General features: G+C 56.7%; 1 protein-coding gene across 1 annotated transcript; it reads right to left on the bottom strand.

Moving 5' to 3' along the window:
* Window positions 1-1,903: 1,903 nt before the first annotated feature.
* LOC144930623 (RING finger protein 112-like) lies at window positions 1,904-21,111 on the bottom strand. Its single transcript, XM_078853079.1, has 14 exons — window positions 20,920-21,111; window positions 19,923-20,214; window positions 16,673-16,888; window positions 16,117-16,254; window positions 15,682-15,786; window positions 15,326-15,376; window positions 14,197-14,253; window positions 13,358-13,444; window positions 12,363-12,492; window positions 12,078-12,208; window positions 11,819-11,872; window positions 9,997-10,071; window positions 9,429-9,701; window positions 1,904-4,324 (listed from the first exon to the last, which is right to left on the bottom strand). The coding sequence occupies exons 2-14, from the start codon at window positions 20,169-20,171 to the stop codon at window positions 3,761-3,763; spliced, it is 2,130 nt and encodes a 709-aa protein (XP_078709205.1). The 5' UTR covers window positions 20,172-20,214; window positions 20,920-21,111; the 3' UTR covers window positions 1,904-3,760.
* Between the last annotated feature and the right edge of the window lie 6,781 nt (window positions 21,112-27,892).

Below are 27,892 nucleotides of genomic sequence, written 5' to 3'. Positions count from 1 at the left end.
GCTCACAGGGCCCCGGGGCTCCTGGACAAAGCGCAGCCGGCCAGAGCACACCACCCCGGCCAGGCATTAGCCACAGGAAGGGAGAGGGGATTGACGGAACGTCACTGGAGCAGACCTGGGCACCGAGCCTGGCAGTTCTGACGGCCAGAGCCAGCTCTGCTCCGCCTCCTGGCAGGTCTCGGACTGTCCTGCTGCTGAGATACCCTCAGCCATGGATCTTAGCTCTGCCAGTGCCCCTCAAACCCAACCCCCAGCCCCCTGCTAGCCGAGCCCTGGGCTCCTCCTTTCCCCACCACAGCTCTGCTGCTGTAGCTCAACCTGGAGAGCAGACTCAAGCGCAGACCCATTTGTCTCTGATGTTTTCCCTGCCTCCCTCGCTCTCTGCATCTCTCTCTGCACAGAGTAACGGGCTGGATGCTCCCGCCTCAGTTTTTATTTCAGGCTCTAGCTTTGGTCACTGGATGCCCTGGATGTGGCTGAGGAATCTTGGTTCGTCTCCCTTGAAATATTTTAGGAGGGGACAGTTGGTGCAAGGGTGGAGCCCTGGGCAGGTTCCCTGGACCCTTGGCCAGGGCCTGGACCCTCAGCACTGGTGAGGGACATTGGGGTATACTGGGACTAAGGTTTGTACTTGGGGTCCATATTTTTGAGCTTACCCTGCGGGCAACCCGCCTGGACAAGAACCAGGTGTGGGGTCACTCTGATGACGTGGATGTTGGCCAAGGCGGGGTGAGAGCCCTGGACGGAGATGGGGGGCAAAGATGGAGGGGCTTCACAGCCGTGGCGGGAATAACTCTTTGGGTGGTAGAGACATGGCTGGTACATGAAAACCCACAACCCCCTTGCATCTAGAAGAGTTGAGTGAAGAGCTGGAATTGCCTTGGCTAGGCAGAGCTCACCACAAAGGCCAGTTTTCCGGCCCGGGACAAGTAGACTGAACGGCAGAGCAAAGCAGCAGCTGGATTCAGCCATAGCCCAACAGGGTTCGGTGGGGGAACCGCCATGGGAAAGCGTACTACAGCGGGAGCAGAGGAGTTGACGGCAGCCATCCATGGCAGCCTAGCGACTCCCGTGAGGCCTCCCTGTCCTAGCTGCTGGAACCGCGATTGCTGGGCAGGCGATAGACCCCCACAGCTGCTCATGGGCCAGAGGCCCTGATTTTCCTGAACTCCCAGAAACTCAAACTGTGAGTGAAGAAGTGGGGAGCCCTGAGCTGAGGGTGGGGGCAGAACAAACTGCGTTCAGGGTCCAACTGCTGGGACTGTGACTGATGCGCCCTGAGGTACACAATGGTGGATGGCGTTAAACTGTAAATATACGTCCCCAGTTCAACCCGGCCCTTCCCTTCCCTTTGCTGCCCCCAGCAAAGTTCATTTCTTCAAACCTCTGCAATGGAGAGTGGGTAGAGACTTGCCTGGCAAAGGTGCCCAGAGTTGTTACAGATTCCCAGATAACTGGGGGCGGAGAGAGGAAGGGCTCGACCTCGACCTGGCCCTGGTAGCTGCCGATGCCGCTGGCAGAAGGGGGCACATACAGCAAAATTGTAACGTGCTTCCTTGAGTCCAAATGGAACAGGCTAAAGCAGGTTACCCCACCTAAACCAAGCTCCTTGCATCTCGGACCAGCACCGCTGGGCCCCCTCTTGCCGAATCGCTGCCCCTTTGCTTCAGCGGTGAAGGATACAGGGGCATCCATTTACCTTCTCCTTCTACCCACCGAAAGTTTGTTCAGCCTGAAAGTCAGGAGCATGTTCCCCTCCCGCCATGGTTTATTCTCCAGCATGATGACGCCATAGCTTTGTGTTACCTTCGTATGTCCATGGGGCATGCATGAGGCTGGCTTACAAAGTTTAATTGACGTCAACGGAGGTGGACTGACAAATGTACGTCCTACATCTGGCAGAAACTTGTCTGCTGACCCTGCCTTTATTCAGACTTGAAAATGTGTTTTCCATATGCACATATGCGCGTAGCTCCTCACCTCATGACAGGGCCGACATTTCACACAGATATCAATACCGTATGCTCCTGGGATGCATTTGATGCATTACAAGACACTATTTGTGGCTAAATACCATGACAGCGGTGTGTTAGGTGCAGCGAGTTTGTCCGGCCTGTTAGGAGTTGCTGACACAGGGCACTGAACCCGCTGCCAGCAGGTACCGATGGGCCTGGGTGTCACACAGTCATTGGAAGTTTTCAGGAGTGGGTTCGACCAATGTCCCTTCTTAGAATCTGTGGGCAACAGCTGCCCCGCTGTGGAGTGGTTTGTGGTTGACATGTCTGGGCCACGCTACAGCCCTGTCACCACATTCATCACCCACAGATTGGGCTGGGGGGTGGACTGTTCAGATCAGATCCCGGACAACTAGAAAAAGTCTAATGTAGTGCCCATCTTTTAAAAAGGGAAGAAGGAGGATCCTGGGAACTACAGGCCAGTCAGCCTCACCTCAGTCCCCGGAAAAATCATGGAGCAGATCCTCAAGGAATCAATCCTGAAGCACTTACACAAGAGGAAAGTGATCAGGAACAGTCAGCATGGATTCACCAAGGGAAGGTCATGCCTGACTAATCTAATCACCTTCTCTGATGAGATTACTGGTTCTGTGGATGAAGGGAAAGCAGTGGATGTATTGTTTCTTGACTTTAGCAGTATTCTTGTCAGCAAGTTAAAGAAGTATGGGCTGGATGAATGCACTATAAGGTGGGTAGAAAGCTGGCTAGATTGTCGGGCTCAACGGGTAGTGATCAATGGCTCCATGTCTAGTTGGCAGCTGGTATCAAGTGGAGTGCCCCAAGGGTCGGTCCTGGGGCCGGTTTTGTTCAATATCTTCATAAATGATCTGGAGGATGGTGTGGATTGCACTCTCAGCAAATTTGCGGATGATACTAAACTAGGAGGAGTGGTAGATATGCTGGAGGGCAGGGATAGGATCCAGAGGGACCAAGACAAATTGGAGGATTGGGCCAAAAGAAATCTGATGAGGTTCAATAAGGATAAGTGCAGGGTCCTGCACTTAGGACGGAAGAATCCAATGCACCGCTACAGACTAGGGACCGAATGGCTAGGCAGCAGTTCTGCGTAAAAGGACCTAGGGGTTACAGTGGACGAGAAGCTGGATATGAGTCAACAGTGTGCCCTTGTTGCCAAGAAGGCCAATGGCATTTTGGGATGTATAAGTAGGGGTATAGCCAGCAGATCGAGGGACATGATCATCCCCCTCTATTCGACATTGGTGAGGCCTCATCTGGAGTACTGTGTCCAGTTTTGGGCCCCACACTACAAGAAGGATGTGGAAAAATTGGAGAGAGTCCAGCGAAGGGCAACAAAAATGATTAGGGGTCTGGAACACATGACTTATGAGGAGAGGCTGAAGAAACTGGGATTGTTTAGACTGCAGAAGAGAAGAGTGAGGGGGGATTTGATAGCTGCTTTCAACTACCTGAGAGGTGGTTCCAAAGAGGGTGGATCTAGACTGTTCTCAGTGGTAGAAGAGGACAGCACAAGGAGTAATGGTCTCAAGAAGCAGTGGGGGAGATTTAGGTTGGATATTAGGAAAAACTTTTTCACTAGGAGGGTGGGGAAGCACTGGAATGTGTTACCTAGGGAGGTGGTGGAATCTCCTTCCTTAGAAGTTTTTAAGGTCAGGCTTGACAAAGCCCTGGCTGGGATGATTTAATTGGGGATTGGCCCTGCTTTGAGCAGCGGGTTGGACTAGATGACCTCCTGAGGTCCCTTCCAACCCTGATATTCTATGGTTCTATGATTTTATGATCAGGTGGGCCTTATCAGACTGCTCGTCCATGCCGTCCTCCTCCTCCCCTTGGCTGGCGGTGCCCTCGGCCCGGTTCTTATCCTTCTGGGCGATCTTCTTACCAACTCCCCATCCCACGCCCCCACCCATGCACCCCCCAGCCACGGCACCCGCCCCAGCACCAATGGCCACCGCCTCAGCGATGCCGAGCACCGCAGCTTCAGCAGCAATGGCACCAGCGGCAATTCCCGCCGCAGCACCTCCACCCACCGGTGCCAGGACCAGCCCCCCCACCCCAACGCCCGCTGCAATGGCAAATCTCTTGAAGCGCTTCCTGTAGGTCTCCAGGAAGCTCTCGGCCTCCCACATCAGCTCCTTCTCCAGCTCCGTCAGCAGGGTCTCTTTCTTCTGCCTCAGCTTCTTCTCCAGCTCCGTCCCCAGGGCCTCTTTCTTCAGCAGCATGTCTGTCCGGCACTGCCGCAGCAAGTCCCCACGCCGCTCTGTGAACTGCTCGGCCATCTTGCCCGGCCTCACCTTCAGGCATTTAAGTGGGTTCCTGGAGTCGGTGTCCTGCAGTAGCAGGGAGAGGAGACAGCCAAGAGTATTAGATGTGGCAAGTGCTGCATAGACCCTGTGACGAAGCGGGACTGTTCTTAATGTTTCCTCTGAATAGTGTGGGGGTGCCTCAGTTTCCACTAGGCAGTTCTTAAGTATCTAGGCGGTGGGGTAAGGGTGTATGATCATTGCAGAGCCCTAGAGGACAGGTGTGTGCAGGGGTCTGGACACAGAGAATGGCCGACACCCTGTTTCCTGGCCACTGATGGCCTGGGCCCTTCCCTCCTGCAAGGTGAGAGCTGAAGGGTTGGAGAACAAAGGAATCAGGTCCCCTCCTGGCCTGGGAAAGGGACAAAGCCCAGAGGAAGAGGGGGCTGGAGGGTTTTTCAGTTTGGGGCTCGCTGGGGACATGCAGTGAAGTGCAGATGGGGATGTCTGGCTCACTGCCCCCCAGAATGGACCCGACTGAGGGGTCCCGTTCTCTGCACCTACAAGCTGTGTGTTAGACCATGTTCCTGTCATCTAATAAACCTTCTGTTTTACTGGCTGGCTGAGAGTCACGTCTGACTGTGGAATTGCGGGGGCAGGACCCTCTGGCTTCCCCAGGACCCGGCATGGGAGGACTCGCTGTGGGAAGCTCACGGAGGGGCAGAGAGGATGCTGAATGCTCTGAGGTCAGACCCAGGAAGGTGGAAGCTGTGTGAGCTGTGTGTCCTGAAGACAGGCTGCTCACAGAAAGGAGACTTCCCCAGAGTCCTGACTGGCTTCATAGGGAGCAGTTCCAGAGCATCGCCCGGGGACTCCGTGACAACTGGTGTTAGCGGTGGGATGTACTGCACCCCGTGGATGGCGCTTTCTGCAGTAAGTGACTGGGGAGCAGTAAAACGAAGGGGGATTGACGAGGACCAGGCCTGCTGAAGGCTCAGAGAGGAGCGGTTTCGGGGGGCGGTTAACCCCTGGGAGTGTGTGACCAGCGAGAAGGACTGTGTAGTAATGGGGTCCCCCTGGGACTGCGCGGAGCAGTCTCAGGGGCAGAGGAGCCTGTAGCTTGGCCCTTGGAGAGAGAAGGACTGTGCAGTAACAGGGTTCCCCTGGGGATTGCAGTGAGCAGTCCAAGAAGCAGAGGAGTCTGCCGCGCGACCCTGGCAAAGAGGTGGTGACCTCGAGAAGGGCTGGCACACTAGGGGTTCTCCCTGGAAACCGTGGGGAGCTGAGAGCACACAGGCCTGTGAGTCCACAACAACTTGGGAGGAGCGGAGTGATGGCCTGTCATCATCTCCTTAAGAAGGACATTGTAACCCTGTGCAGAAAGAGAGGGTTGAGCGTTGGAAAGTTCACCAAAGCACAGTTCATCGTGCGGCTGGAGGAGGATGACCGCTCTAAGGGACAGATTCCTGACCCCCAATGGGGCTATGGCAGGATCTGGGAGCAGCTGGAGTGGGAGCCAGGCATCGCCAAGACTCCTGTCCCTGACCAGACGAGGGTCTTCACGATCGGGTTCCCCATCGGGGGATCGAGATGGACGGGATTGGAGTTGAGTCCGAGAGAGCAAGAGGACTGTGAGAGACAGCGAGAGCCCGAGAAAGAGCTGCAGAAGCAGCAGCAGCATGAACTGGCGGTGGTGGGGCGGAGAGGCCTAGGGGACCCCCCAGGGGTGAGTGGGGATAGACCCCGGGGGGCCAGTTCCGCAGGGAGCCTCGAGACTAAATTGCTGCCCCTGGTTAAGGAGGTGAGGGGATGTGGATGCCACCTCACTGTCTTTGAGCAGGCTGGCGATTTGAACCAGGGGGACCCTGCGGAAAAGCCCCGGTGTCTAGCTCCCTTGCTGGGTCCCAAGGCCACAGACTCCGTCAGCCAGATGGGTGGGGCGGTGGACAGGCTCCCACTCCTGACCCCAACCTATATGTCTGTGTGGAGTTTCCTGGGGCCAGGCCCCTTGACCACCGGGAGCGGAAGGTGATGGTCAATGGGGAGACATTCCTGGGGTGGCGAGATCCTGGGACAGAGAGAACTGTTGTCAGGCCCTGGGTGGTGCAGCTTCAGATGCTGAGGGGCTGTGTGAGCTGGGTGAGGGTCCCAGGGACGAAGCCCCTCGCCCTGCCTATGGCCCAGATCCCTGTGCAGACCCAGGAGGGGTGGGGCTGGCTGGTCGTTTGGGTTCTCCAGGATACGAGCTGCGAGACCCTGTTGTGGGGTGACTGTGTCTCTTTGGACAGGATCTAGGCCCTGCTCCAGTAACTGCCAAGGTTTTGAATTTGAATCCAGGGAACCAATCGGCGGAGAGGGAAATGGTCAGTGAAAATGCAGATGACCTGGTTGGCAGTGGGGAGGAGCTGCTAGGCTCAGGCTACCTGCCTGCCTGTAACCAGACCCCTGGGGCTGGATGGGACAGAGAGATGCTCCCCGCCGTCTTGCACACCGGATAGGGGGCTCAGGCTGGCTCTGATGCAGTGAGGAAAGCAGCGAGCTCCCTGCCTACCCCCACTGGGACAGCAAGGGCAGTGCTGAGCACAGTGGGAGCTGAGACCCCAGCTGAGTGGGGGAGACACAGGCAGGGCAGGGGATCTGTGGGGAGTGGCAAGGTGCTTGGTAAGGAGCCTGGATGAGCCTAGGCAGCCTTGTGAGCTGATGGCTGTGTCTAGTCAGCAGGGTGGGAAGGCGAGGAGAGTGGAAGATGAGAGTCCCTGGACCTAACCTGTTAGCTGGGTGGAGAATTGGGACAGTGAAGGAAACGTGTCTGTGTCTGTCAGGGGTATTGACTTGCCTGTGGAGGGAGCTACCCTGGTCTCCAAGCAGTTGTCTGTGACCAGCCTTGTGTGCTGGGACAAGGGGAATGAGATCCCAAGCTGTGTGTCTGGGAAAGGAGAAAGTGTGTCCGGCTCTTCTTCGTCTGTGGAGCAGACAGAAGGGGCCTTTCAGCCTGTGCTGGTTGAGGGTAGTGCAGTTGTCTCAGAGCTGGTTCTGGATCCAGCTAAAGCCCAGGAAGGGAAGGGTCCTAAGTTTGTGTCTGCTCGGGAGAATGGCCCTGTAACTAGGTCGCATCCAGTTAGTGTCTATGTAAAATCCCAGAGCCCAGACAATTCTGGTGCTTGTATTTTGCCCGTTGCTCGTGTGTGGCTGGGAAAGGGTGCAGCAACTCTGTCTAATCAGGGTGAGGTCCTAGCCAGGGCACAAGGAGAGCAGAAAGATTATTTGACTGTGTTACCTACGGAGGGTGTGGAAACCTGTAGCAAGAAGGAAAAGATTCCTGAACTTATGTGTGGCAAAGGGAAGGAGAATGCTTCTGACCTTTTATCTAGGGAGTCAGTAAGTTTGCCTGAAAGAGGATTGTGTAGGAATCCGCCGGATGGGCCAGAGGTAATTCTGGATGTAAGGGAGACCCAGAAAGAGTCTGTTGTTGCTCAGGAAAGTGTTCCTCTAGAGCAAGCCCTAGGTGAAGAGGGTAAGGGCAGAATTTCTGTGAAGGGTGAATTGTTGCATAGAAAAGCCCTAGGGAAAGGAATCCTCCTGGAGTCTTTGCAAGCAGTTTACTGCCACTGAAGGGGGTGAACGTGATTTAATCAAGAAAGTTTCAGTTCCTAACAGCCAGAAATTTTCTGTTGTGAATGTGGCCCAGGTCAAGATGGGGGCTCTTAACCAAGAGAGCCCGAATTGCAGGCCTCCAGACTGGAGCACTGGGAGAAGACCCGATCCCAGTTTGATGCCCGGGAGTTTTGGGGTGGCAAAAGGACCACATAAACCTTCGCACATGCGGCATGAGAGTACTATTGACCACCGCAACCTAAGGGAGAGCATGAAACTGGAAGGGCCTGGTGTAACTCCCACCAAGGAATGGGAGAGATGCTGGGGCATCCACTGGAATGTTGGTGGCTTCGAACTTCCCCAGGTCACCGGCTAAAGTGACCCCGCTCAGTTCGATCTCGAAGGGGGGAGAGATGTGACGAAGTGGGACTGTTCTTAATGTTTCCTCTGAATAGTGTGGGGGTGCCTCAGTTTCCCCCATGCAGTTCTTAAGTCTCTAGGTGGCGGGATAAGGGTGTATGATCATTGCAGAGCCCTAGAGGGCAGGTGTGTGCAGGGGCCTGGACACAGAGAATGGCCGACACCCTGTTTCCTGGCAACTGATGGCCTGGGCCCTTCTCCCCTGCAAGGTGAGAGCTGAAGGGTTGGAGAACAAAGGAATCAGGTGACCTCCTGGCCCGGGAAAGGAACAAAGCCCAGAGGAGGAGGGGCTGGAGGGAGTTTCAGTTTGGGGCTGGCTGGGGACATGCAGTGAAGTGCAGATGGGGACGTCTGGCTCACTGCCCCCCAGAATGGACCCGGCTGAGGGGTCCCGTTCTCTGCACCTACAAGCTCCGTGTTAGACCATGTTCCTGTCATCTAATAAACCTTCTGTTTTACTGGCTGGCTGAGAGTCACATCTGACTGCGGAGTTGGGGGGGCAGGTCCCCCTGGCTTCCCCAGGACCTGGCATGGGGGGACTCGCTGTTGGAAGCTCACGGAGGGGCAGAGAGGATGCTGAATGCTCTGAGGTCAGACCCAGGAAGGTAGAAGCTGTGTGAGCTGTGTCCTGAAGACAGGCTGCTCCCTGAGAGGAGACTTCCCCAGAGTCTTGCCTGGCTGCATAGGGAGCAGTTCCCGAGCATCGCCCGGGGACTCCGTGACAGAACCCGACCAAGATGGGGGCCTTGTTGTACAAACACCCTCCAACTGAGATCAGGGCTGCCATCGTGCCAGGATCCCACAACTCAAATTGGACCCCCCGTCATGCCAGCTGCTACACAGACCAACCCCCCAAGTGAGATCGGGGCCCCAGCTGTGCGAGGTGCTGCACACCCCTATCCCCATGACTGAGACTGGGCCCCCATTATGTTGGGTGAGGCACAGTTCTCTGGACTGAGATCGGGGCTGCCATCATGCCAGGTGCTGCCCAGAACCCCCAAAACTGAGTTCCCCCCCCCAAGGTTTGGGATTGGAGTCTCTCATCTCTTCAGCCACCCTGGGAGCTGGAAATCTGAACTCCCACCTCATCCCCAAAGCCCACAGCCCGGGGGGCTGCCCAGGATGGTTCCCTGAGGTTCCCCGGGTGGGAGGCAGAGCCCTCCTGCCCCAGATTCACCTTCTCCTTCAGAAACTCAGCGTGGGCTGCGTGGGCCCTGGCCAGGGCTCTCTGGTTCGTGTGATGCTGATAGCGCCTTCGGTAGGTCTCCAGGAAGGTCTCGGCCTCCCAAGTCAGCTCCGCCTCTAGGGCCGTCAGCAGCGTCTCCTCCTTCAGCTCCTTCACCTCCTTCCGGCACCTCTCCAGCAGTGCCCTGCGCTGCTCCATGAACTGATGCGCCATTGCACTCGGATCCACCGTCAGACAGTCGTCCATGCGCCGGGACAGGCCGTCCTGCGTTGGGCCAGAGAGGAGGGGACAATAGTGGGGTGCAAGGGGCTAGAAGGGGCGGGTGTGTGACCCTGTCTCACCAACAGACCCTCTGGCTACAGCACAGCAACTTCCTCCACCCTCCTGACCGAGATCCAGGCCACTGCTGTGCCGGGGTTGCAGTCTCCCGTCTCCGCAGCCCCTTGAAAGTGAATATGAGGTCTCCTCTCCTGCAACAAAGCCCATAACCCACGGGGTTGGCTGGGATGTTTCCCTGGGGTTCCCCTGGCTGGGGGCACAGCGACACCCCTGGACTCACCTTCTCCTTCAGAAACACAGCGTGGTCTGCGCGGGCCCTGTCCAGGACTCTCTGGTTGCGGAAGGTGATGGCCATCTGTGCCGGGAGGACAAGGCTGGGGTGAGCCGCAGTTTATGGGGCCCCGACTCCACCTAGGGGCTGCAGCTTCCACCGCAGCAACCTCATGAAACAAAGCGAGATCGCCAGCCCGTGTGGAAGCTGCTTGGGGCTGCTGGTGCCACCACTTTTCAATTCGATCCCCGCAGCAGCCCGGCCTTGGCTCCCTTCCTTGCCCTGACCTGCACTTTGCCCTTGTGGCACTTTCCTGGAGCCGAGGACTTTGAAAACCCCTGTCCCAGCCAGGCTCAGCCTGAGGCACATGCCCGAGAGAGCATCACTGACAGCCGTTCTCATAGGTCTGGTGGGATTTCAGGTTTTTTTATTGATTTCCAGGAGCCAGGTGAATCTCAGCTCTCCTTTGGGGGTGGGGGCTGGGTTAAATCTTCTTGTGGACTCTGGAACAGTCTCTGCTGTGCAGCTGTTGTGGACTGGCTATTGTGGAGTAGTTATTCTGTTCTAGCTGGGCCGGTCTCCTCCTCCCAGGCAGAGAAGCTCCCACATCTGATTCTCTTCACGTAGCTCCTATCGCAGCCCATCTGAGGCTGACGCCCAAGAGAACTTGACAGACGATGTCAAAGGGTCTGTCTACCCTGGGTCCTGCCCGGCTGCGGGGGAAGGTGGCGTGACTCGGACGTGGAGGGCTCGGTGAGGGCTGTGCTGGGACGCTGCCCGGCTGGCAGATCAGACCGAAGGAGCCAGGGCAGAAGTTCTGCTCAGCCGGCCCGATTCCCAGCTCACCAGAGGCCCCATGAGGCCGGGTGGAAAGGTCCGTGCTGCCGGCCCCAGCACAGGGGGTGGGCTGGGGGCATGGCTGGAGCACGCTGTGCCGTGGTTACCCCCGACTCCCCAGAGAGGCCAGCGAACAGAGCCCCTGAATCCACCTTGTCCTGCCCCCTTCCCCTGCCACTGCATGTGCCTCCCATGATGCACCAGGGCCATGATACATGCACCAGGAGAGGAGATGCTGATGCGTTGTGGTTCATGAGATGCCTGAATCTCCTCTCTACCCCCAGCACTCAGGTCAGTCTACACCTCCCATGGTGCCCTGCAGCTTTGATACACTGCACCCTCACCAGGAAAGGATACCATGGCGCTTGGTGGGAGATGTAGTTTGGTTGCCTTAACCTCCCATTCTCCTCTGTGGGCTGGTCTCATGGGAGGTGCGGTGCAAGCTGCAAGACCAACCCACAGAGGAGAATGATTATCTCTTGCGGAGGGGAGTGATGGTGTCTGGTACCTGCAGTGCATCATGGGATGAGTAGTTCCACCAGGTGCCCAACCCGTAGAGGAGAATGGAGAGCGTGAGGCACAAGACCTACAATTCCCAAGAGCTGTGGCAATGGCCTTTCCACACAAGAGATATTTTGGGGTTTTGCTGGAAACTCCAAGTTTTCTGCAGGAAAAACACCCCCATTTTCAGACCTGCTCTAAAAAACTCCTCTCATTTAAACACCAACAGGAGCTGCCTGGGGAAAAACAGGGTTTGGTGCTATGGGTCTCAAGGATTGGAGACGTGTCTGTAGGTGGGATGAACACTCCAGTACCAGCAGCTCTCCAGGCTAGTGAAATTCTTCTACCCTGGAGTCCAAGAAAATAAGATTTCATCCAGACTCTTTCCCAGTCACCTCCCGCAGCATGGACCCAGATCCCAACATTGCCCCAACCCTGACGTGGACGGGTGAGGGGAGACACCCCATGATCAGCTCAGAGACAGAGACGGTACCTGACAGGGAGAGGAGAAGCCAGAGCAATGGTTCTTCATCACATCAGATAAATTCTGCAAAGGAACCAAAAGAAATCATCACGTCACAGACTCCACAGGGCTTAGAAAGGCTGGGAACATGGGGACAGCTCACCTGGAGCTGAGATGCAACCACCTCTGGGGTGGGGCAGCTGGGGAATAGGGGGTATTGGGGTCATCACTGACTGCAGGAGAGAGCATCCCCTTCCTGCTCCCTCCAGCACAGCTGGCCAGTCCCCACCTTTATCTTGGCAGCGAGCTGTGTCCCAGTGAGCATCTCCCCATGCTGGTCCATCCAGATGTGTTGACCAGCCGAGCTCACCAGGGCGGTGACGTAGTCCCTCAGGCTCCCCCGGAAATCATCATCCATGTCTGCAAAGGGGAGAGAGATGGACGATGGTGGGGGAATACAGGGCCTGTCTGATCCCCCTTCTCTCTACCTGCCACGCACGGGCATGATCAGTGCCCCAGTCACATTGCTCTGCACAGGGCAGGGGGCTTAGAGCCGCTGTCCTGGGTCCGTTACCTCTCAGCCTTCCCTCGCTCCCCATTGTGATCCGCTTGCCAGGGGAGGGCATCAGGTAACAGCGGCTGCTGCTTCTCTTCAGCGCTTCCAGGGCCTTGGGGTGTTTGCAAGGGGACCTCGCCTCCAGCTTCTGCCGAGACAGGGGCAATGGTTACATTGACACACAAACACCTGTGTTAACATTAGCCAGACCTGCCAGGCAGTCAGAGAGGGTCTGGAGGGGCCCGGCCTCATTTGTTGTAGATGTTGGAAGGGGGGCAGTGAACAAGGCAGGGGATGGCAGGAAGCGAAAGGAGTGTCCGTCAGTCCCAGTCTCCCCGCTCCAAGCCCCTGTCTCCCCACCCCAGGTCCCAGTCTCTGCAGACTCCTTGTCCCACCCTGCTCCTTTCACTCCCCCTGGCCTGGTTTTTCTCCTCTCCCCTTTGCAATCAAGCTGCTTCCTCCTCCACGCTGTCTGGGCTCATTGAGTGTAGGGCAGCGACAGGTGCCCGGCCTGGAGCAGCAATTGCAGGGAAAGTCCAGCTTTGCATCTGCAGCCCCCGGCTGGAGGTTGCTCCGTGCGGATGGATTCTTTGGAGACGTCAGCGGCTAAACTCATGCCCAGTGTTTCTCGGCCTTGTTGTGCTGGTGACTCCCTTTGGCCTTAAAAGACAATCTAAACCCCTGTACTTGAAAAAAATGGTGACTTCCACCTTAAACTCGGACTTCAGCTTCAGCTCCGACCGCCAGGGGCTGAAGCCGATGCCTGAGGCCCGGACATCCAGGGCTGAAGCAAGTAATTTAGCTTTGCAGGGTCCCCTATGGTGCAGGGCCCTGGACAAATATTCTGCTTGCCACACCCTAACTCCAGCCCTGCACTTGGGACCCCCCCCACCACCCTTCACACAACCTCCCTGCGGTCCCACCTCCCCCAGGTTGGAAACACTGGAGCCATCATCCCTTCGAGGGGAAAGGCCCCATGTCCCATTCCTCCATTTTCTGAGTCCCACAGTCACCTGTTGGACATGTCTCAGATGCTGCTCCCCACCCTCGGCTCCAAGGACCAGGGAGCTGCTCCAATCCCGCACCAGCAGGTCTAGATGCTGCAGGGGAGACAGGAGGGAAGTGAGGGTCTCTGGGGGTGGGGGGACGCTGGGTTGGGGAGAAGGTTGATGTCTGGAGGGAAGACCTCAGCCCCGAGGGAATGGGGCAGGGAGTGCATGGGGCTGGAGCAGGCTGTGGAGTGGGGGAGAGGTCTTCAGCATATGCTCAAAGTCCCCAGCCATCTGACAGCATAGTCATCAGCCAGGTGCAGAGCCAGTAGCCCACCCTCGAAGTCCGTGGGCACTCGTCAAGGATATGCGACATAGGCTGAAGTTGACCACAGCTACATCCCTGGTCATCAGAGAAACCCCATCTGAAGAGACGGGCTGCACAATTGCCCTGTCCTGTTAGGAACCAGCCCAGGTGCCTTGGCAGCTCGAAATGTGGTGGACCAATGGTGGGGTCAGTGATTAATGACGGTCATCGCTGACCACTCGTTGCACCGAGGCGATTGCACTGTCATGTCCTGCAGTGGCGGAAATGACCCTGAAGGGCGTCTACAAGACAGGGGGGCTGGCAGGGAGCTGAAGAGGCCTGCGTACAAAGGCAGGTCGCTGTTCTCACGGATCTTGGCCAGCGGCATGACGGAGGCCCCCTCACGGTGAATACGGGGTGGTGCTGTGTCTATAAGTATTGTCAGCCGCAGCAGCGGAGTTACCCATAACGTCCCTATCCCAATGCCCGCAGGGGAGGGGGTGCCATGTGGGGATACATGGGGCAGGGCGGGTGATGATGGCGGAAGCCGTCTCACCTGAATGGGCTCCAGTCCGTACGCTTTTCCCACCTCTTCGGCCACACGCACAAACATCTGTAGAGCAAAGAGAAGGGGGGTGGGGGACGAGTCTGGGGCATGGGAGGCATTTACACTGCGGGGTCATCCTGCAGGTGAACAGAAAGGGGCCTGATCGCTGCCCCCCCATCCCCATCTGAGCCGCTCCCTCCGCCCATCGCAGAGAGCGAGGCCCAGCGAGTGCAAAACGAAGCTGGAGAGAGATGGAGATATTTTCCACGGGGTGGAAAGAGAAGTGGGATGCCCCCGGCCAAGAGGGTGGTGGGGGCGGCTGTGGGATCCTGTGCCCCACAGAGGAGCCAGTCTTGTTCCAGGGTTCCCTCCTTCACTCCAGGGCGCCCCGTGGAGGTGGGGGGTGGGTCAGTGAGCCCAATGTGAGGTCTTTTCCCTGAGGGGTTCCTGAGATGAACCCTCCAACCCACAGAGCCCCATTGCCTCCGGCTGACAGACGCCACCAGCACTGTTTGCCCAGCCCCGGGGGTGACACCACGGCTCTGCTCACGCCTCCAACAATCTCGGCCACATGGCGATTACTCGAGCTCTCCCTGGACTGCTCTAGCTCCACGTTAACCAGGTTTCTGCCCCTCACTGGACCCAGGGCCGTGTGGACAGATAAAAACCCTCCCAGAGCCAACCCCTCCCCCGCACAGAGAATCCCCCCTGGGGTGCAGTAAAGGGGCAGGACACGCAGTATGTCGCAGGTGGCAGAGATGTCACTAAGGGTGTGACGGCCAGGGGCTCGACCCGGCGGGGCTGGGGCTGGGTAAGAGCAGAGCAGATCAGGGGGCAGAGCAACCGCCCAAGGTCTTGGCCCCAGCAGACTTCCCACCGACAGCGGAGCTGGGCTGGAGGGGAGGGCGGGGTCCTAACTTTGACCCAGGGGCCCGTGCCAGACACCTGGGAGCAGAGACCCGGGCTGGGCTGTGTGGTGACAGTGCTGAATCCAGAATCCCACGTGACCATGGGAGAGTCGGTTTCTTTATCTGGGCCTCAGTTTCCCCACAGGAGCTATGGGGAGGGATAATAACCCTGTGGGGCTAATGGGAGAACCTGGCCCAGCCACGTTCTGTGTCAGGCTGCCTGGCCTCACCTCCAGGTATTCAAGATCCGCGTCGTTCACCTCATTCGAAATATTCAGTATCTGCAGATAGCCAGGAGACAGACAGAGCTACAGCAACGAGCAGGGACGGCCGCCCCAGGCCCCTTCCCAGCCACGTCACCCGCCCCGAGCACAGCGCCCCCTAGTGCCGCAGGGGGCATCGGGGCCGGCCCTGCCTGCCAGGGGAGAGCGCCCCCTACTGAGCCCCTGCCCCGCTCCCTGCAGCACAGCGCCCCCTAGTGCCCCAGTGAGACATTGGGGCCAGCCCGGACTGCTGGGGGAAATGTCCCCTGCGGAGCCCCCAGACTGTGCTCTGCAGCACAGCGCCCCCCCGGGGACCCCCAAACCTGATAGGAGCTGAGCAGCATGGAGAAGGCGGAGAGTTTGATGCTGGTCTCCTTCTTCCTTTCAATGCCCATGGAGCCCTCGGTGTCGACCAGCAGCACGGCCACCTGGGGGCCAAGAGGGAGAGCCTCAGGTCAGCTCCCGGCTTTGTTCAGCCACCCACGGCCCCTCCGCCCCCAGAGTCTGCCCCCTGCTCTGCCCCCATGGCCCCTGGCATCTCATTTTTGCCCACCCCAGTGTTAGCTCCCTCCTCTTGCTCCTCTCCATTCCCCCCCGTTATGACTCCATCAGATTCCCCTGGGGCCTCCTTCCCCATGTCTCCATCCTTCCCTATTTCCCCATTGCCTTTGTTCCCAGCCCTTTCCCCCATTTCCCTTCTCCCAGCATCCCCATGTCTCCTTCCCCCTTTCCTATGCACCTCCAGTGCCCCCACTCACCTTCCCGCCTGGGGTGGGGACCCAGATGGGCTGACTCCATGCCCACACCCCCTTGGTGACTCGCTCCTCGTCCGCGCGCCACTCGAACCCCTCCAGGATCTCATCCTCCCGGCCCATCCACGACCCGTCCCTCGCGTCCTGCCGGAAAGGAACATGCAGGGAGAGGGGTCAGTGCAGGGTGGGGGAGAAGAGTGACTGGTCCCCGCACACTCCAGACTGTAAGCCCTGGGAAGGGGCTGGGGGTTAATTTACTAGGGTGGGGCGGGGAGGAACACAGGGCGATGGGCGTGCTCAGATTCTGACAGATAAACAGTCAGAGACACACAGACACGCTGCATTCCAGACAGACACACAGACAGAAAGACAGACTTGCTCGGGTTCAGACAGATAGACAGACAGACAGACAATATTACCAGACAGAGTACCAGGCAGACAGGCTGACCGACATGCAATGAGGTGTGTGTACTCCCACACACGTGCAACTCTGAGCCCTCCAGCAGGAGGCAGGATGGGGCTGCTCACACCCCATCTCACTCCTGTTCCCGTTCACACCCACCGGGCTCCGGAGCCGGCGCAGCAGGTAGTTCAGCAGGAAGGATTTGCCCCGGCGCTGCCCCCCGACGATGGACACTACGCAGACGGGGGCGTCCCCCGCCCCACCCTGCTCCAGGCAGCGGCTCAGGGCCTTCTTGTCCAGGATCAGGTTCTCTTCCTCATCCAGACGCGCCAGCTGCACCGGGCGCCCCAGCTCCAGCTGAGACCCCGGCCCCTGCTGCAGGGAGAGAGCAGGGTCAGATCTGCGACCCCACCCCTGAGCCAGCCAGTCCCCTGCTCCCTGCTGGATCAGAGCCCTGTGCCCCATTCTACCCCCTGAGCCAGCCAGTCCCCTGCCCTGGGGCTGGATCAGGGGCAGCACTCCCTGGAGGGGATCTTCAGTGGGATTCTACCTGTCCCTGGAGAAGAGCGAAGGTGAGACAAGACGCTGATGATCAACAAGTGGCTCAGGCAGTGGGGCTAAGGTGGGCGTGGGGATGTTCGGCCACGGGGAGGCGTTCACGGACAGAGGACTGGTCTCCTGGGACGGACGCCACCTGAACAGGGTGGGGGATAGACTTCCGGGGTGGAGGTTGGCACAGCTGATGAAAAGGGCTTTAAACTAGGAACTCTGGGAGATGCTCATGGAACCTCCAGGCCTGATTCTCACACCGAGCGGGAGGCAGGAGGAGAGGGTAGGAGCAACGGAGAAAGGAACGACAGAGGGCAGGAGAAGAGATGAGAAGAGGAACGATAGTGCCAAGAGCACCGACGCTGAGAGTCAGGTGGCCGATACCGGCAGCAAAGCCAAGTGGAAGCAGTGAGGTGTCTGCCCAGCAACGCGATGAGCCCGGGTGACAAAAGGGAAGGAACTAAAACTATGGGTATGGGACAGGAAACCAGACACATGGTGCAATAGCAGCCATGACCGGGGTACAGGGAAGAAAGACAAAAGGCAGAGGTTGCGGAGTAGCGTTGTGTGTTAATGAAGAGGTGGAGTGGAAAGAAATGAGAAGGGATGAAATGGGTGAAACAGAATCTTTTTGGGTCAAGATCACTGTGGGGAAGAAAGGTACCAGGGGCTCCCCTGGGAGAGTGTCTTGGGTCTGCTACAGACCCCCAGGATCTGGTTTGGATATGGATGGAGACCCCTTTCATAGCTTGAATGAAATAAATACCACTGGGAATTGTGTGATCATGGGAGACTTTAATTTTTGTGACAGAGATTGGAGAAGTGCTGCTCATCATGGCAGGGCCCAGATAATCCTGGAGGTGAGACAGCTGAGAGGTTTTTTCATCAGTGACCAAAGCAACAAGAGGTGATGCCAGTTTAGATTTAGTATCGGTAAGTAGCGAGGACCGCACTGAAGAACTGGCTGTAGAGGACAGCCTTGGTTCAAGTGGCCATGAGCTAATTCCATTTAACTAAATGGAAGGATAAACGAAAACAGGTCGGCAGCTGAAGATCCTGGATTGCAAAAAATTAAGGGAATTAGGCAGGGAAGTGACCTGGCCTGCACATCTGGATGTGGACAGGGTTTGTCAAAGATGCAGGAACTCTCTGCAGTCTGCATCCAGGAAAAAGCCCATAGGGAAGGGTTGCTGAGCAAACTGGGTGAACCAGGATTTCAAAGAGGTGATTAAGAGAAAGCAGAAAGCCTCTGAGGAATGGAAACTGGGAGGAATCCATGTCGGGATAAAATGAGAACTGCCAAAGGCCAAGCAGAATTTGAACTTGCAAAAAATTTAAAACCAACAGGAAAACGTTCTTTAGCCTCATAAAGAAAAAGAAAACAAGGAAAGAAGAAGTGGGACCACTAAGCGCTGAGGATGGGGTGGAGATAAAAGATACAGGCTGCATGGGCCAACACCTAAAGATATGGGCATGGCCTCAGTTTTTAAGAAGCATAAGGAGAAGCTTGTGGCCAGATAGCTAATGAGAACAAGAATACGGGAGTAGAAATTGTCACTGAATTGGTTGAAATGGAAACCAGAGTCAAACAACTTAATGGGAGCAAACTGGGGGGCCTGGATCATTTCCATCCTCGAATATTAAGGAAATTAGCACATGAAATTGCAAGCCCAATAGCAAGGATTTCTAATTAATCTGCAAAAGTCAAGGGTAATATCTAGGGTCCTACCAAATTCACAGCCATGAAAAATGCCTCCCAGATGGTGAAATCTGGTCTTCACCTGGGAAATCTGTTATTTTGTGTGCTTTTACCCTAAACTATACAGATTTCATGGGCAAAACAGCATTTCCCAAATTGGGAGTCCTAACCCAAAAGGGAGTTGCAGGGGGAGGAGCGGGGTCTCAAGGTTATTTTCGGTGGGTCACAGTATTGCCACCCTTAATTCTGCACTGCCTCCAGACCCGGGCGGCTGGAGAGCGGTGGCTGGTGGCTGGGATCCCAGCTCTGAAGGCGGCATCCCGCCAGCAGCAGCGTGGAAGTAGGGGTGGAAATACCGTACCAGGCCACCCTTATTCTGCGCTGCTGCTGGCGGTGGCTCTGCCTTCAGAGCTGGGATCCTGGCCAGCAGCCGCCGCTCTCCAGCCACCCGGCTCTGGAGGCTTCTCGACTGAGTTTGGTAAGTTTATGGAGGGGATGGTCTGATGAGACTGCCTACCATGGCATGTAGCCCAAATGCGAGTGCCAGTAGCAAATATCCCACAACGGGCGGTGATGGGACACTAGATGGGAAGGGCTCTGTGTTACTAGAGACACCCAGGTGTCCGGCTGGTGGGTCTTGCCCACATGCTGAGGGTCTAACTGATCGTCATAGTTGAGGTTGGGAAGGAATTTCCCCCAGCTCAGACTGGCAGAGACCTGGGGGGGTTTCGCCTTCCTCTGCAGCATGGGGCACGGGTCATTTGCAGGTTTGATCTAGTATAAATGGTGGAGTCTCTGTAACTTGAAGTCCTTTAACCACGACTGGATGATGTCAGTGACTAGCCAGAGGTTCTGGGTCTATTACAGGAGAGGGTGAGTGAGGTTCTGTGCCCTGCAGCTTGCAGGAGGTCAGACTAGATGATCATGATGGTCCCTTCTGGCCTACAAGTCTGAGTCTGTGTGTCCCCTTCCCCACCCCCTGAGCCAGCCAGTCCCCACTCTGGGGCCAGATCAGGACTGGCTCCCTCTAAAGGGGACAGGCCCTACGTCCCATTCCCTGCTCCCCTGAGCCAGGCAGTCCCTGCCCTGGGGCTGGATTGGGCCCAGAATCCCCTACAAGAGAAAGCTCCTTTTCCCCTTATCCGGCCCGTCTGGTCTCACCGGCTCCGGCTCTTCCTGCTGAGGCTTGGTGATTTTCTCCACCAGGTTTCTGACACGTGTGTCTGGGATCATCCTGTCCCTGGAGAAGGGAGCCCGGCACTCCGGGCAGCGGTGCCCCTGGGCTGAGATCTGGCTCCAGTGAGTCGAGAGGCAGCCCCGGCAGAAGTTGTGGCCGCACTCGATGGAGACGGGGTCGCTGAACACGTTCCAGCAGATGGAGCAGGTGACGTCCTCCCAGAGTTGCTCCATCCCCCTGACCCCACAGGCCTGGGGAGATCCACTGGGTCAAGAGCTAGCACATGGGAACACCGGGGCTAAGACGCTACCGCAGAGGGGCTGGGAGCCAGGACTCCTGGGCTCTACTGTTAGTTTTCACCACTTGGCTGGGTAAGTTTCCATTCGGCTGTTGTGCACTGGCCACTCCCATTTTGGGGCAGGGCTGGCAAGTGTCTCTCTGCTTCTGGGGTTTTGGGATTCCTGGGGGCCCTGGGAGTTCAGGGAATGATACAGCCATTGCTGCCCCCCCACCTCCCAGTTCAGCCCGCTAGAAGCAACGACCCGCCAGGATGTGGGTTCAGCTGTGGGGTGAGATTGTACGAGCCAGCCAAGGGGCCTCGGAAACGCCAGCTGCAGTTGGTCCAGTTCTTATTAGAGGGGGGCTGTTTTGGGCCTCCTGAATCCGCCCCCAACCCCTGCTTACAGGGCACTGGGGCTTCTGGATAAATGGCATCTGGCCAGAGCAAACCATGCCAGTGCCCCTGATGTCTGACCCACAGCCTCTGCTAGCCCAGCCCTGCCCCCCCACCCCAGCTCTGCCGGTGCCCCTCACTCCCGACCTGCAGCCCCCTGCTAGCCCAGCCCTGCCCCCCAGCTCTGCCGGTGCCCCTCACTCCCGACCCCTAGCCCCCTGTGAGCCCAGCCCTGCCGGTGCCCCTCACTCCCGACCCGCAGCCCCCACCTAGCCCAGCCCTGGGCTCCCTCTTGCCCTGTAGCTCACCCTGGTGAGCAGACTCCAGCGCAGACCCTGCGGTTAATTCAATTTCTCCGGTTGTCTCTGGGTGTCCCCCACCACCTCCCTGGCTCTCTGCGTGTCTGGCTCTGCACAGAGCCCGGCTGGCCGCTGTCTGCTCAGTTCCACTTTCACTCTCTAGTTTTGTAACCCGGAGCCATGAGCGAGGCCGGGCTCTTGGGGCGGCTCCCTAGACCGGTTTGGTTCTGCAGGCCCCCAGTAGCACTGGACGGCGAATGGATCTGAGTCCTGGCACCAGTTCCCTTGACCCAGAGGGGAAAATGGGCACAGTTCAAGGAACAAGGGGCCCCACCCAAAGGGCCCCGGGAGACTAGAAACAACCATCTATGGGGCTGGAAGGAAAGTTCACAGTCTGCTCCTCACATGTCCCAGGCCTCCTGCCCAGGCCCTGGTTGCGCTGCAGTCTTACCACGGGTCAGACCTTTGCTCTGGTGGCGCCCACACGCCCTCAGGCTTAGGCACCCGCCAGCAGCCCCCCAGCAGCTCCTCTCCCTCCTCCCAGCGCCTCCTGCCTCCCAGCAGCTCCCCCTGCCACGGATCAGCTGTTCCGTGGCACTGGGGGGAGGCACGAGGGCCCAGCGCACTCAGGGGAGGGGCAGGAAGAAGGGGCAGGGGCAGAGCAGGAGTGGGAAAAAGCAGGGCAGGGATGGGACATTGGGGGAAGGGGTGGAGTGGGGGTGGGGCATGGGCAGAGCCCCCCTTGGCAGATTAGAAATTCGGCACCTATGCCCTCAGGCTCTAGGGGGGCAGGAACCCTTCTCCCCAGCATTGGTCCGCCTGGTGAGTTCATGTCCTCCGAGTATGGCCAGTGAGGCCCCTCATCAGGCGACGTCTCCCTGCCCAGCCCCCCACCACCCCGCTCTCCCCAGCCACTCACCAGGCTCAGCTGCAGTGTTACATGGGGCACGGCCAGCGTCCGGTATCCCGACTCTGGCCCCACGGCTCCTCCTGCAGGTCGACCCAGTATCCCTGGTCTCCGCTGTCCCAGCTCCCAGCTCTGCACAGCCACAGCTCAGCCTCCAGCCCAGCTCAGGCTGCTGCTTTCCCCTTAACTCTGCCCTCTTCTGGCTCAGGCAGCTCCAGCTCACACAGAGAACAGGCCTCTGGGCTCCTGACTCCCTCATTGGCCCGCCTGCCCTGTCAATCAGGCTGAGTGGGAGCTTTGGCCTCTCCCCATTGGTACTTTCTCTTCAATCCTTCCCCTTTCTTTTGGGACAGGGACAGCTAAAACCCTCACTAAGTTTGGCACATGGGCCGAGCCTGGGCACATTCCCTGGACTCTTGCCCAGGGCCTCTCCCCTCAGCACTGGTGTATCGGGGGTTGACCTGGGGAAGGGGAAATTGGTGACACCCCCAGAACTCCTTACACAGCTGGAACCACCCACTGGAGACCCCCAAACAAGGCGCTACTCACAGCACCTTGCACCTGTCCTCACTGCCCGGCTCCAAGCTCAGATGAGCTGCAAAACAGGCAGTGAGGGGGCGGGGCAGAAATTTCCCATCCAAGTGGTTTCTGGACTGGAAACCGGGATTTTTCCAGACTGTGACATTTGCCTCCCGAACGTATCAGAAAACAGTGACCGTTGGAACGACGAGTCGACGTCCCGGCACGTGTCTGTTGGGAAAAGCCACCGTGGCAAGGCCTGGCACAGTTTGGCAGAATCCAATTTTTACTTGTCTTATAATTCTGATGGATTTTGAAGCATATTTTAATTAATATAATCTGGTCATTGGGAAGTTTAGACTTGAAATTAGATGAAGGTTTTTAACCATCAGAGGAGTGAAGTTCTGGAATAGCCTTCCAAGGGAAGCAGTGGGGGCAAAAGACCTATCTGGCTTTAAGATTAAACTCAATAAGTGTATGGAGGAGATGGTATGATGGGATAACATGATTTTGGTAATTAATTGATCTTTAAATATTCATGGTAAATAGGCCCAATGGCCTGCGATGGGATGTTAGATGGGGTGGGATCTGAGTTACTACAGAAAATTCTTTCCTGGGTATCTGGCTGGTGAATCTTGCCCATGTGCTCAGGGTTCAGCTGATCGCTATATTTGGGGTCGGGAAGGAATTTTCCTCCAGGGCAGATTGGAAGAAGCCCTGGAGGTTTTTCACCTTCCTCTGTAGCATGGGGCACGGGTCACTTGCTGGAGGATTCTCTGCTCCTTGAAGTCTTTAAACCACGATTTGAGGACTTCAATAGCTCAGACATAGGTGAGAGATTTTTTGTAGGAGTGGGTGGGTGAGATTCTTTGGCCTGCGTTGTGCAGGAGGTCAGACTAGATGATCAGAATGGTCCCTTCTCACCTTAATATCTATGAATCTATATTTTCTCTCAGTTTTTACTGATTTACATTTTCACAGTTGTGAGCCCTCACGGTGTGGTGTTATGTGCGGCTGTTCCCCAGCTGCTCTATCCGAGAGGTGGCTGCAGCTCAGTGCTGGGTGAGCCATCCCTGTGCAACATTATTCATGGCTGCACCCCACCTGCCCTGCCCCAGAAGTGGCTGCATCTCCGCCCCGGGAGCTGGGTGACTGTTACTCAGCACTGGGAGAGTTGAATATTTGCTGAGGGTTTTTGTTTCAGTTCCAGAAATCCCACGTTTCTGAGAAGAGGCAGCTGCTGGGGTGTGGTCTCCGGAGGGAGAAGTAGTGGTGACTCCCTGAAGGTGTCGAGCTGACGAGGAGCTTTCTCTCCGCTAGGGCTCTGGCCAAACTGTTTAGGTCCAGGGGAGTCACAACTCCAGCACTTCCAGTGCCCATTACAGCACATGCGTTTCCACCAGACCCGGCCAAAGGGCCCGTGAGGGGAGCCGAGGAATGAAGGGTCCCTGCCCAGAGTGGGATTCTCAGAGCAGCTCTGCCGACCTGGCGCTCCTTAGGGACACGCTGGCAATGACGTCTGGGCAGGGAAGGGCTAACAACTCATTCTGGCTTCATCTGCCGCTGGTCCGGATGCCCCACACTGAGCTCCCTGGCTCGCTCTGCATGGGACTGTTACCCCAGGGCGACGCCAGGGAATCGTGTCTCCCTGTGTTTAATGTGCTTTCAATGCAGGCTGGACCACTCCTTAAACTCCCCTGGGTTTGCAGAGAGCCTGGCGCATCAGCTCTGAGAGGGGAGCAAGCTGGCCCCAATCCAGAACGTGGTGCTAACTCTGATCCCCGCTAAGGGCATCTCACTTCTCAACATCCCAATGTCTTCGCTGTGGATCCCAGGCATCGAGGCCAGAGGGCAGCGATCACACTAGGAAGAGCTGCAGAGCCATCGGTGAGAGCTGTCAGGTTTAGATGTTGTTTATCAGTAGCTGGCTGTGACACCCTCCGCCGCGTCTGTTTCCTGTCTCCCGCAGGTGGAAACCGAAAGCAGTGTGGGAACTGCTCTTTCCAAGAAACAAGCGGGTTAGCAGAATTCATACTGGCTGCAAAACTAGAGAGCAAGCAAAGCCCTCAAAAAGCCCTGCCCCGTTGCAATGTTTCTCAGGGGACGTACAACCAGCACTGAGCGGATGCTGGCGTGCAGTGGCTGGGTGACAGCTGCAGAGTCACACGGCGGTTTTCTCAGTGAGGACCTTGCTGTCACGAGAGGTTGTTCTGAAGCTGACAGCTGTAGAGGGCTCCAGGAGCATTTCCTTTTTTGGGCTTTTCCCTGCTATTGGGTACGAAACTGCTCCAGTTCACTGGTCACTTGACCAGTATCCTGCTCCTTTTTCTCCTTCAAGGGCAATCAGAGCAGGAATGTCTGCCTGTGTCTGCAGAGAGCACAAAACCGCAGCTCAGAGAGGTGTGAACTGCACCCAGTGTAACTGACACAGCGTCACTGCCTGAGTCTGCAGAGAGCCTGAGCCCATCGCTCGGAGAGGTGGGATCTGCCTGTGACACTGCGAGTTTACCCAAGGTGTCCAGGGTGAACCACTATCCCCTGCTCACAGTGTGGGAGAGAGGAGCCTGGGGCCAGTTGGGGGAAATTCACCGTTAACTCCCAGATACTGACAGCACTTACTCTCCGCTCTGGGCTCCCCAAGCCCTGCGCTTTCCCCTGCCACACACCCCTCTCTGTTGCACTAACGTGCCCCATCTCTCATCCTCTGGACACCTGCAGTGCCCCACGATCCGCTGACTCCCAGCGGCGCCCCCCACAGGTGATGGGCGTTGCCTCAGTTCCACGCTCTCCTTCACACCCGACACTTAGACGTGGCCACAGTAAAACCAAACGGAGGTTTATTTCACAGAGCTGGAGACAGAGACTCAAAAGAGTCCAAGAGAAGGGCTGGAAACACCAGGTTACTGACAAACATAAACTTCAATGCTAGCCTGCCTGTATTACCCAGCTCCTTTCCTGTCTAATAAGGGATCCCGATGCCCGTGGCCTGGCTGGCCAGGGAAGAGGGGCTGGTACCCACCTCTCATGGGACCCTCCTACGGGCAGAGCATCACCTGCGACCATGACAGATCCCATCTTGGGCCCCTTTTTCTTCTCTTATACAGGCTCAGACTGCTCAGGTCCAGGGCATTCACTTCAGCTCAGCCCCAAGAGTCCTGATTCAGAGTCTTTCCCTGGGTGCTTTTTCCTTTGTCCATGCGCAGGCCTGAGGCTGGTCCTGACTGTAAATGTGGGGCCGGGCCGGGTGGGAAGGTGTCGATTGTTCTCACTCTTGTCTGGGAAGCTGTAGCCACTCTGGGCGCCTTTGCCAGGCAAGTCTGCACCCACTTGCCAGCGCTGAGGTTTGAAGGGATGAACTTTGCTGGGGGCAGGAGAGAAAAGGGAAGGGCCGGGTTGAACTGGGGACGTATATTTACGGTTTAAGGCCTTCCACCGCTGTGTACCTCAGGCTGCATCAGTCACAGTCCCAAACAAATGGGACCCTGAACACAGTTTGTTCTGCCCCCCACCCTCACCTCCCCTCATGTCTCCCCAACTTCCTTGTCCACAGTTTGGGGTTCCAGGAGGTCAGGAAAGTCAGGGTCTCTGGTCTGTTGGCAGCACTGGGGCTCTACCCCCTGCCCTGTGATAGTGGTTCCCGCAGCTAGGACAGGGAGGCGTCACCAGTCGCTCGGCTGCTGTGAGTTCCTCTGCTCCCGCTGTAGTACGTGCAACGGCTCTCCCGCAGCTCCTCCCGCACCAGACACTGTGAGCTAAGGCTGAATCCAGCTGCTCCTTTGCTCTGCTGCCTCTCAGTTACCCAGACTGCCACTGGGCTGGCCCATCGGCTATTCCCGGGCTGCACAACTGGCTCCCCTGGTGACATGTGACTTGCCCAGGTGGCTACAAACCCCATCTTCTTGCTGTGACTTTGCAAAGAAGAACAAAGGCCCACAAGAGAGAGAATATAAAGGGCCTTGGAAGCCCCTCCATTTGGTCTGCAGCTGGCTCAAGAGACGGACTCTCCACCCCAAGGAGATGCCTGAAAGAAATTGGAACAAAGGACAGTAACCACGGGGGGTGTGAGTGATTGCTGGATGGAGTCCAGTCTGTGAAAAAAACTTATCGGAACATCTCCAGGGTGAGAATTCATCTATGATCAGTTTCTTAAATGTATTGGCTTAGACTTGCGTATTTGCTTTATTTTACTTGGTGACTTACTTTGTTTTGTCTGTTCTTACTTGGAACTACTTAAATCCTACTTTTTATATTTAATAAAAACACTTTTGCTTATTAATTAACCCAGAGTAAGTAATTAATACCCGGGGGAGCAAACAGCTGGGCAGATCTCTCTATCAGTGTTATAGAGGGTGGACAATTTATGAGTTTACCCTGTATAAGCTTTATACAGGGTAAAACTGATTAATTTGGGGGTTGGATCCCATTGGGAACTGGGTATCTGGGGGCTGGAGACAGGAGTACCTGCTTAGTGGTTTTCAGTTAAAGCCTGCAGTTTTGGGGGATGTGGTTCAGCCCTGGGTCTGTGTTTGCAGCACGCCAGCGTGTCTGGCTCAACAGGGCAGGGTTCAGAAGTCCCAAGGTGTAACAGGGAAAACGGGCTCGGAGGCAGTCTCAGCACCTCAGGTGACAGTCCCAAGAGGGTCTCTGTGACCCAACCTGTCACAATCTCCCCCTCCTCCATACAGTCACGGTCGATGTAGTTAGGCCGACGCACTGTCAGTGTAGATGCTGCGTTGCTTGCGATCCACTGTTGTGAGCCTTCCCACAATGCCCTGCACTGTCAGTTCAATCGATACAGACGCTATGAGGATGCGCATCGCCGGCACAAGGAGCAAAGTCTATCCAGGCACAAGCGAAGCAATTACTGCGGTGACTCTAGGCCAACATAAGTTAGGTCGACTTCATTTGGTCGTGTAGACACGGCCATCGTCTTGCTTTCTCTACATCTGTAGCTCTGTGCTGTGCTAGCGTTAAGCACAGCGTGGGTTCTGAGCTGGAGTTGTTCCAGCTACTGTGTAGCCTCCCCGTGGGACAGCACACCTGGTACTTCTGTGCCTGTCCAGTGGATCGGGGCTGGACGCTCCAGGGGGACACTTGGAGGATGCAGGGGTCAGTGGATGCCGAATCCTAACCCAGATATGGCCTGCGGGGCCCGGGCAGGCAGTGCTTGTCGGACCAGAAGCAGGTGGTTTCGGGGAGCTGATGCACACTAGCCCCAGACAAAAATGCTTCACGTGGAGGGCAGGGAGAGGAGAACCTTACGGCTAGAAAGCTTTTCCTAATGTTCAACATAAATTTCCCACACTGCCAGCTAAGCCGGTGCCTTCTTGTGCTGCCTATGGAGACTGTTCCATCTCCGTCCTTTTATAACAACCTAGCACATATTTGAAGCCTATTCTTATGTCCTGCCTCAGCCTCCTTGTCTCTAGGTTCTTTCAATCTTTCCTCGTAGGTCAGGTTTTCTAAAGCTCTGATAATTTTTGTTGCTCTCCTCTGGACTCTCTCCAATTCGTCCACTTCTCCTTAAAGTGCAGCACCCAGAATTCGACACAACAC

This window comes from Lepidochelys kempii, chromosome 6 (genome assembly GCF_965140285.1).
Source record: "Lepidochelys kempii isolate rLepKem1 chromosome 6, rLepKem1.hap1, whole genome shotgun sequence".
Lineage (NCBI taxonomy): Eukaryota > Metazoa > Chordata > Testudines > Cheloniidae > Lepidochelys > Lepidochelys kempii.
This window is presented reverse-complemented; position numbering and strand designations above follow the sequence as displayed.